This window comes from Thamnophis sirtalis, unplaced genomic scaffold, assembly GCF_051295495.1.
Source record: "Thamnophis sirtalis isolate CommonGarterSnake01/CBP01778 unplaced genomic scaffold, rThaSir2_p1.2 scaffold_4, whole genome shotgun sequence".
In the NCBI taxonomy this organism is placed as follows: Eukaryota; Metazoa; Chordata; class Lepidosauria; order Squamata; family Natricidae; genus Thamnophis; species Thamnophis sirtalis.
This window is the reverse complement of record NW_028261384.1, coordinates 92814834-92825867: the sequence shown is the minus strand read 5'-3', so window position 1 is coordinate 92825867 and position 11034 is coordinate 92814834. Positions and strand designations below refer to the sequence as shown.

The following is an 11034-nucleotide window of genomic DNA, read 5'->3' as shown; positions in this document are numbered from 1 at the left end:
TATGTTTTTTGTTGTAGAGGTTATGAAAACCACCAATGTATCATATGTGATGAAACTGTACAGATTATAGATGGTCCTTGATATACAATCACAATTGGGATTAGATTTTCCATTATTATACAAAGCAGTTAAGTGTTTTGGGTTTAATTTTATGACCTCTTTTGCCACAGTTTTTGTGAATCATTGTAGTTAAGTGAATCACACGGTTAAGCAACTCTGGCTTCCCCTATTTGCTTGTAGGAAGCTGGCAAGGAAGAATATATGGTAAATGGCAATTGCATGATCCTGGAATGCTCCATGCCAATTACTAAACACCTGAATTTTCATCAGGCAACCATGGAGAAGCTGTGAGTGTTCGAAGTGTGCGTACTAGTTGTAAGTCACTTTTTTCAATGCTATTATAATGTTGAACGGTTGCTAACCAAGACTACGGGTACCTTAATAACATTGTATTGGTGTATTTAATTAGCTTTGTTGTTAAAGGTGCTTTGAACACAAAGCAAGAGATCAAACACTGTATATGAAGAATATGTTCCTATGCAGTAATAATGTGTTTATTATAAAAAAAATTATACTCCAGTAGGATCATAAAATAAAGGCAAACTGTGGAACCATACATTCTGTTAGTAGAACATTAGTAACTTAAATAGATTGTCTCCTAAGTCCTTATGTAGCTTTGAAGACTGTCTGTCCCTGAAGATTTCCACTGCAGTTTCCTTTGGTTGCAGGAAATAACAAAATGTATTTCTAATTATTTTCACTCAGGCAGAAGTCTCATTCATTTAACTCAATGGGCCCCAACATTTTTTGGCCATCCCCCACCTAAGCATCTTTAGAATCCTGTTCTCCTCCCTCCCCACATATAATTATTACTATACTCAAAAGTAACTCTACTCACACAGAAGAAGCCATTAACTTAGTTTAAACAAGATTCAAATTGCCCCCATTAAAAATCAAATTGCACCCCTGTAGGACTTGGGCCCCATGTTGGGAATCACTGATTTAATTGAAACTCTCAAATATGCCAAGGAACATAATCTAGATCTGTTATTTTCAAATGGAAATATTTTAATAATCTGTTGGAGGATTTCCCTTTGCCAGAAGGCAGTTTTGTCAAAGTTGTCATGATTTAAGTAAAGTTAAAAGATTTGTACATAGAAGCCAGTGTTGTGCATTCAGATTAGGGGAGCAAGTTAATAGTATAATATCCAAATACTACATTAAGAAACTCTTGACATTTCATGCCAAATATTATACTATGTGATTGCTTTCTATAGAGTGCTCTTAACATGACATGCAAACTGAAATTCCCAAGAACAGCATGTGACTAGCTGTGACTTCATTCACAAGCAACATCCAAAGTGACTTATGATTTTAAAATACAAAGCTTTCCTAGACTAAATAGCGTTTTAAACAAGCATTTTAATTAGTATAATCGATATATTAACTTATTTGTGCTGATTTGGCAAAGATTTGCAATGAATGCCAACTATACTTACTACAAAGTTTTTAAATTGTTTAATAGGGACATGGATATACTGTAAGCTTAATCCATTTTAGTTATGTTTAAAAGGAATACTGAGATATCTAAGAAAAACATCAGACTGAAAAGCTGTAATCCAAAATTAAAAAAAAAAATAATCCACACAAATGTGTCCAGGCTTGGAGCTAGGTAATGTTCTTAGGAAGGGTACTTCTTAATTAGTACTTCAGATAATAGTTTTGAAGAAGGGAGTTTAGATCTCTGCACCTTTGGAATGTCAAAAGATTTCCAGAAGATAAATTTACCTATTACACCTTAAAAAGTGGCTGGTAACAATAAAGTATCTTTAAGGCAAGCAAGCGGCATAACAACTGTTAATGTTTGTGACTCTGTGGTTCAAGAACATGTTAGTTTTAATTTGATATCAAGATAATTACTGCAGCCCACCAGTTTACCATGCCCCCACCCACTTAACAGCTAAATAAATAATAGATAGTAGTATTAGGATGGCAAAGAGAAATTAGGAAAACCTACACATCCATGCAATTGCAACACTTACCGCAGTATCTCAGACATGAATTAGGTTTCCTGCTAAATTGGAAAACAGTATTGGTCAGTCTGTAACATTCTTTTAATTAAAAAAAATATGTTTCTAAAATTTAAGACATGGTTATTTACCAATCAAACACCATCAATAATAACATTGTCCAATACAGATCTTTTTCATACTGATTTCATCTTCATGTTTCATTTTTGTGCTCCCAGCAATAAATCCGACTTGTTAAAAGAGAAGAAAAAGCAAGAAAGATGAGAATAACAGACCTAGATGAAGTGTTTGATATCTTTTTCAGAAAATATGTATAAATGAGGAAGAGGCAAATTCTATATTTGAGGATTCTACCTATACACCATTTGGGGACCTCATGCATCAGGTCTTGATTTTTCCTGAGATTGTCTTAGATATTGCCATCACTACATCTTTATTTACCACATTTATTACCCAAGGCCATAAGGGGAGATGGAGAGGTGCTCTACCTAAGCAAGGATGCTTTTGGGACATATATCAGTAATGGAAAAGAATTTATAAAGTAAAATTAAATATTCTCTTGAATCAATGTCAAATGCATAAATGCTTTATATAAATTTGTCTGCCTAAACAACTCTGCAGCATTCCAAAACTTCAGTATTACTTGAACCAATAAAATAAATATTTATTATCATCTGAATATATACTGTATCTTCATAAAACTACCAGAACCTACAGTATAGGATTCTGCATGCTACTAGGTTAAAGGAATGGAGAGAAAGCAGTAAATAATTTACAGTATCTCAATCATTTGAATTATTTGCGTGAGAATAAATTTTATATGCTGCCAAAAGGCAAGACTTGGACAATGTGAATTCAATTCAAGAATATTCAGGCAAATTTTCCAATTGAACAGCCTTACATCCTGTACTGTCCACACAAAGAATGGTGTCACATTAAGACAAATAGATTTGATTGTCAAAGATAGATCAGATGGTATTGAGACTTACTTACCCAAATATCGACACCCAACTTTAACCCTGCATAATGAATTCCTAAGTGCTTCAATTATAAATTATGATATTTTTTGGTCTTTTCATTCATTTTTAAGGCCATAATACTTAACTGGAAAATAATAATGAGAAACAAGTGGGGATACTGAAAGGAAGAACAGTAATCACTAAAATTATAGTGAAGTTTTTAAAGGAATGTTTAAACAATCTCAAGCGCTTTTTGATAAATAAAACTATAGGATACTTATTATCACGGAATATTCTGAAGTTCTTAGAAAGTTTGTGCTTTATTCCTCTTAGTAGAGTTTTTATTTTAGCTATTTTACATTTCCAAATTAGAGAAATTTATAACAAAAGAGAAATGCCTCTCCAAAAAAACTTAAGAAAACCTTGAAATGGTCCATTACATACATATCAGCACTTTAGAACAAACTGAAATACTTCACATGACTTGTATAATGCTTAAAGTAAGATGAGATGACTCAAAACAAACAAAAAAATCCACATACAAAAAAATGTTAGAGGGGAAGAAAAAAGGCTGTGCTGAATTTTTAATTTTACCTGAACACATTCACAAAGTGCAAGAACAATTATTTTGTTTGATTCTTTATCGGGCTCACATCTATGGAGAAACCAACAGGTTCTAAGCATTTTATATGTCTGCTTACCTTCACAAATATGGCTAATATACACCAAATTTCCATGTGGTGCTTGAAATCCAGATCAAATTCAACACCAAGAAAGCTTTGTCTCCAATGCTTAAGCAGTTTGGTGACTATTAGTCCATGCCAGGCATGACAATTACAGATCGATATTTCTGATATCATTTATTCAAACTAGCATTCTATCTGAGACCTAGGCATTCTCCGTAAACTTAAGGAATGTTGGTGTATCTCCTGCATCTGCCGGATCCGGTCCTTCTGCCACATTAGGTTTTGTGGCACTGGATATTTCTGGGTACCATGTAAGGACCGAAAGGGGATTCTAACATGACAAGCTGTAGCACGGCAGCGAGGCTGAGGCATAGGAGGAAGTAACAGCCAACGCTTCTTCTCAGCACAGTAGCGGTAGGCCTCTTTTCTGTACTGTTTATCAGTATCATCACTGTTCTTCCACCCACCTATGATGAAGATATCATCTTTGTAATAGCAGATAGCTGCCCCTTCAATGCTAAGGACCTCTGATGGTAAGGTTTCCAGAATATCATCAGATAATTGGTTAGAGATTTTTCTCTTGGCCTCTTCATGGCCTAGAGGATAGCTTCTGGGACAACAAGAAGCGGTGTGGTAAAAGTTGGTGTTCCCCACAACCCTTTGGAAGCGGCAATAGTTGTCAAGGAATGGCAGAGCCTCACAATCTCGCCACTGTCGTGTGTCTGCATCATAGCGAATAACGACAGACCTTAAGCCATCTTCATTATCTCCGTCAACTGGTGTGCGAGCTGCCATGTAAACAAATCTATTGTCTATTGTAATCACTTTAACATCCCGGAGTATCTTTGGGGCAGACTCTAAGTTGTGCCACTTATCTTGATCAGGGTTGTAGACAGCTACATCTTTAAAACCAGGGATGAAATTCCCATGGCCACCAATACTGTACAGGTTTCCCTTTACCTCAGTGAATCCAAAAGAATGCTTTCTGGTTATGAGATTTGAAACCTGCTCCCAAACATTTCTACCTGGGTTATACCTTTCCATGGTCTTGGCAAAGCCAGGCTCCATGGAACCTGCCACATAAAGATAGGATTTGGTTACTGCCACAGCATGTCCATCAAGGTGATTGTGTATGTGTGGTAAATTCACCCATCTATCTTCATCAATAAAATACCCCACACACTCACTCAAGTAATCACCTCCCTCAGACACACCACCAATAACCATGATAACATCCATGTTTTGGCCAAAACGAGGCAGAGTTGAGTTGGGGGAGTTAGCTTGTTGGCGTGTACCCATCTGAAAATTCTCACCCTTGAGAGCATGGCTTTCCACTGCTTCCAACACAAGTTTGAGGCATGCTTCATTCCTTGATACAAGCTTTTCAGATTTAACATGCCGAGTCAAATAGGTTGGTTTAATTTGTGATAGTCGGAGAAGCTTAAAGAGCTCTTCAAAGTACTTTTCCCTTTCGTCAGGATTTCTCTGGACCCACTTTAAAACCATCTCAAAGAGAATCTCTTCGGCATCCACTGTGATTTCTGAATCTGAAAGCCAGTCCCTAATAAGGTGAAATGGCAAAGTATAGAACTCTTCATCTTCGATGACTTTGTAGAAGTTTCTCCTGATCATCTTGGCAGCTTTTATAGCCAGCTGGTTCAAAGAGTACATATGAGCTAAGCTGTGAATGGCTACAGAGTTGGAGAGACTCAGTTTTTTCTTGAGGAATTCCCCGCAGAACTCTTTTAGACGTATTAGTAAGAACCTGCAAAGCAAAGAAGCAATTTAGAAATTCCACCGGAGAATTATTAGAAAGTTAAAAATTTGTACTTTGCTTTCCACTAAGCTGACATTCAAAAATGTCAAGTGCCACTGTCTTTTTCTAAAAAGGTGCCAGGGCTGAATTTGTCTTTAAGTGTCCAGCAGTCCCCCTTCATGCTATAACTCAAGTAATTCAGAAACTACAGTGTGAAGAAATGTTGCCATAAGAACATTCTACCCTGGTAAGAGTTCAATGCTGCCATTGGGTGTATTTCTACACTTTGTTAAATTCTAATAACATCTTGATATGCATTATAGCAATGACCCTCCTTGGTGGCCTTCCCTAAGAACTCCCTGGGGGTGGGGGGGTTATGATGCCTCCTTCACCCGTCAAAACGCGGGAAAACTTTTCTGCCGACGTACATCAGTCGGTGGGCGGCTGGTTTGTCACCTGACACACTTCGCTCCTCCTTCCCGCCTCACCTGTCGGCCAACTCCAGAATCTCGTGCACGTTGCCAGGACTGACGCGGACGGTCCCCGTGTACATGAAGTTGATGATCGCCTCGATCGTCTCCGGGTCTGGTCCCGCTCCCGAACTCCATTTCCGTAACTCCACCCGTCCCGAGCGGGACTCCGCAAAGTCGCCCAGAAGGAGAGGAGCGAAGTATTCGGTGGCCGCTGCCAGGACCGAGCGGTGCGCACGGAACTCTCGCGGCGGGGGATCGGAGGAGGCCCCGCCCATTCCTCCCTCCTCTTCTTCCTCATTGCTGCCGCCACTGAAGGCTAGCGTGACGTCACAGAAGAGGCCTAACCGCCGCTGCTCGTTCTGGCGGCAGGCGAGGTCGGAGCAGTGGGTCACGCACGAAAACACCTCCGAGTCAGGCTCTGAGTCTGTCCCAGCCTCGCCCTCCAGTCCAGGGAGGCTGACATCTGTGTCGCCGTGGCCTCCTGCGTCCAAATCGCCGCTACCTCCAGCCGCCGCCATCTTAGCTTTTCCTCAATGGACTCGAACACTTTTACGTCACAGGATCATAGATATATATATACTATACTTCCGGAAATTAAAAAAAATCGCCGCTTGCGACGATAGATACAAGAATCATAGAGATAATATTCACACAAGTTATCTTGTTTGCAAAAACTTATTCTTCTTTAATTAGGAGCATTTCAGCAATTATTTCCTGAATTAGTGTCGTCAGGATCTTTGCATTCTTATGTAGTGCAAATAGCTCGTTTTGTCTAAAGAGGAAGTTAGCACATTCAGGAAACTACTTGCAGAAACGCACAAATTAAAAATACAAACGTTCCTCCTTAAAGTTAACCTCTTTAGCCTGACAAAAACTTTTGTTTATGTCACTCACTATCTACTGCAATTTGCTTCATAAAATTTATGTCATTAAGTAGACCTATCAAAAGTTGCCTCTTATACCTAATAATTGACAATCCAATTAGTGGGATTGCAAATCATGATGCATGCAATTTTATGTGAAGATGTGCAATCTACAGCTCTCAAATAAATATCAAATTGAATTTTTAAACCCAGAAAATATATATAAGGGAATGGAGGTAAAATATAATTGAAATTAAACATAATAGTAAAGAAAATTAAGTCAAGTGTACTATTCTAATTCCACCATTGCTTTCTTGAACCCGGTCCTGGTATGTGCAGTCAGGAAAAAATTGATACTTCTGATTTGTTGTTTGTCAGAAACCATGGTAAACTAATTAATGATTAGTATAAAATAGCATGGTTTGGTGACCTATTGTTTATTGAATAATCACATTGTTGAGTTCAGACAAAATGCAAAACTATAAACTAGAAAATTAGCACCCACCCCTCTGCTAGATGAATGAAATATTTTGAGAAATATTTTAAAAAGACAGACTATTATATTTCCCTGGATGAGAAATGGAGAAACATGTTTTTTTAGATGCTGGAAGCAGACTCACTCTTAATAGCCCCCACCTTTCTTAATAGCTCTCAGCAGATGTCAGCACTTAAAAGATAAAGTGATAGATAGCTCTATTTATCATAAGTAAATTCCCTGCAGAAAGGTCTGAACTGAGCGGCAAATAACATGGATTTTGTAATTTATTAACTAACATAATTACTTTGTATTTTAATCTCAAATTCTCTCTTTTAAAGTGATGTTCAGATTAATTTTTAACATTCCTAAACTGATAAACAAGATGGAGACTACCTCCAGATAAGAAAAGTTTGTTAATACAACTTGTGGTCTGGCTTATCTCTTTTGTGAACTCTAAACAACCCTTTTCCTTACAATTATGCCTTTCTGATGTCTTTTTAATGAACGTGTGTCATATTATGAGATACAAATATGTAACATGTTTCACTACATGTAACTGATTTCCTATCCAAAGGGGAGATTATTTTTATTCTGCCAATCAACTTTCCTCTTGCATTTTCTTTGTTGTGTTAACTATAAAAATAAGAGAAACATGGGGCTCAAGGTTCCTTCTCTTCCTTTTTCATAGAGATGCCCACTTTATCAAGGTATCCTAATTAACTGCTTAAATGATCTTCTGACTCAGTTGATTATTGGAAAGGTAAACTGAGACAGAACCTAGAACCAGATATAGCTTTCATAACAAAGGTAGGGTTAATCCTCAGCCACAATCTTCATTGAATCAGCCAAACTTCAACCAAGCTTAGGTCAGACAAACTCCTAGCATTTGTACATGGCACCATGGAAGTCTGACAACAGCGAATAAAGTACATCTTCTTGCACAGGAACAGGAGGTTTAAGTACAAAGCCCAAGAGAAGGTATAAAAACCTCTCACTCAACTCCATATGGTTAGCTAACCAGAATTACACGTGCTTGGTGGTTAGTAATAACAATCATCATTTCTATAATATCCAACAGTCCTTTTCTCAGGGTCTTCAGGTTCTCCCTGTGGATGCACCTGTGGCAGCATTGGCAACCTCCTTGACCCTGGTGTTGGATGATGCGGCTGATAAACTTAAACCCGAGGATAGGAGGCTTCTGTGTGGGCCATTAAGTTGGCGGCTGCGGCTTCTTACATTAATCGCACCATGGTCTTGTGGTTGCACCAACTGCAAGACCGTATCCCAGTGTCGGACGGCTCTTATAGGACATTACTAAGATCATATCCACCACTCAGTTTTCCGTGGGTGCTACATTTGACTCTATCAAGTATGGATCCTGGACTCTGTCCACCTCAATAACATCCAGGTGCCTCCTCTGGCTGCGCAAATGGCAGGTGGACAATAAGTCAAAATGGAACCTGCTGGTTGCGCCTTACTCGGGCGTCTCCTTGTTTGGGGAAGCTCTGAATCCAATTCTGATAGAGAATAAGGATAACAAAAAGGTCTTGCCAACCAATACCAAGTGAACGGAGACACATCCGGTTCCATATTACTGCAGGCCCTATTACATGGCACCCAAGCCAGACTATCAAAGCCAGAGGTTACTTTCCAACCAAGTTGGACAGGCAGAACCCTCACCCTTAATATCAGGACAGGAACAGGTTCGAGAGTCAGACAAAATGGCCCTTTCGTGAGGGGGGGGCTGTCCCTTCCGCACAGGGAAATGACTCATATCCGAGTCTTCTCATAGTCAGCTGCCTGGCGCTCTTTGTGAGTCAATGAGGTCAAGATCACCATGGATGTACGGGTCCTGTCCACAGGGAAGGGACGATCTGAGGCTGGAATTCCTCTCCTCTGCCCCGAATTTCTTCAGGACATTTTCTCCATCGAGTATCCTGGAAAGACGCCGTCTGATGGATCTTGCCATTCGTCATCTATTGGAGATCCAGGAGATAGAACTGGTTCCATTGGCGGAAGAGGGGTTGGGGTTCTACTCCAACCTCTTTTTTGTTCTGAAGAGTTTGGGGGAGCTGGAGGGCGATCCTCAACCTCAAGTGACTGAATGCCTACCTGGTTTACAGACAGTTCAAGATGGCCTCCCTGAGGTTAATCTTGCAGGGAATCAGGCAGGGGGATCACTTGGTGTCTGTGGACCTCACAGAGGACTAAGTACACATCCAAATCCTTCCACACCACAGGTACCTCAGGTTCGTGCAGTCGGGGTTCCATTATCAGTACAGGACCCTTCCATTCAGGTTAGCTTCCACCCTGCGGACTTTCACGAAAGTCCTGGCAGCACTGGTGGCTCACCTAAGGTCTATCCCAGTGAGGCTCCAATGTTAACTCAATGACATCCTGGTTCAGGCCCACTCCCCCTCTCAGGCGCTACAGGATTGCCACCTCATGATCCGGATGCTGCAGGCATTGGGGTTCTCTGTGAACTTCACAAAAGTCATCTGTTCCTCTCAACAAGGATACTTCTCTAGGAGCAATTATAGATTCCGTGACAGGACTGGTGCTGCTATCTCCAGACCGCTGGTCCAGCCTACAAATTTTGGTTCAGCAGGTACATGCAGATCAGTCTGTTTCCACCTTGGACTTGTCACATCTCCTGGGCAAGATGGTCTGTTGTATCGGGATCGTGCCGTAGGCGCGCCTGCATGCCAGGGCCCTTCAATGGGTGCTCATTCCGTATCAAAGACGTCTTCTCAGCAACTCCACGGTTCTCATCAAGCTGCCGTCAGACATAAAGCTCTCCCCCAGGTGGTGGCTCTCCCCAGTGCTGAATCGGGGATCCAAGTTCAGAAAACCAGCCTGCATTGCGGTCATAACGGATGTGAGTCTTTTCGGCTGGAGAGCGCTAATGGGCTCCCAAGTGGCACAGGGTTGGTGAATGGTGTCAGACCTGAGTCATAATATAAACTGGCTGGAACTGAAAGCAGCTCATCTGGTGCTCCGCTATTTTCAGGACCTCCTGACCGACCAACACATGCTCTTTTTGATGGACAACATTCCCACAAAGGCTCACGTAAACTGTTAGGGGGGCACGCAGTCGAGAAGTACATGGCTTAAAGCCTTGAAGCTGGGTAATGGGCAGAGAGACACTTGTCATCAATAGTGGTGGAGCACATCTTGGGGACGGCCAACCACCAGGCCGATTGGCTCAGCTACCCAACCGTGGATCACGGGGAGTGGCAGCTCCATCCAGATCTGTTCCGAAGGATTTGCCAGCGATTCGGCACCTCCCTTGGTGGACCATTTTGCAACCATGGCAAACGCACAGCTCTTGCACTTCTTTTCGAGGTTTCCAATGCAGAGCACAAAGGGGATGGACACCCCACAGAGCAGATAGCTGAATGGACTACTTTACGCATTTCTTCCCCCCCCCTTTGATTCTGGGGATCCTGAGGAAGGTGGAGGCAGAGAGGGCAGATATTATTCTTCTGGCTCTGCACTAGCCCAGATGACCATAGTTTGTGGACCTGGTCCAAATGTCAGTCTTGCCTCCATGGAGGATCCCTCAGGAGGAGATCTCTCTGGTCCACCTCGACCCTCAGTGGTTCCACAACTGCCTGTCACTTGAGCGGAGCCTCCTGAGGAACACCAACCTCTCTTCAAAAATAATCGCAACTATTGAGGCATCGAGGCGCCCATCGACCACTAGAATCTACGATGCCACGTGTGTGATGTTCATAAAATGATGTTCCTCCTCTAACATTGAAGCGGCTTCGACCTCCACCCCTCAGG

General features: G+C 41.1%; 1 protein-coding gene across 1 annotated transcript; it reads right to left on the bottom strand.

The window, feature by feature from the left end:
• Window positions 1-3290: 3290 nt before the first annotated feature.
• LOC148045985 (kelch-like protein 11) lies at window positions 3291-6433 on the bottom strand. The gene is made up of 2 exons (XM_087713411.1): window positions 5920-6433; window positions 3291-5440 (listed from the first exon to the last, which is right to left on the bottom strand). The coding sequence occupies exons 1-2, from the start codon at window positions 6420-6422 to the stop codon at window positions 3859-3861; spliced, it is 2085 nt and encodes a 694-aa protein (XP_087569537.1). The 5' UTR covers window positions 6423-6433; the 3' UTR covers window positions 3291-3858.
• Window positions 6434-11034: the final 4601 nt, after the last annotated feature.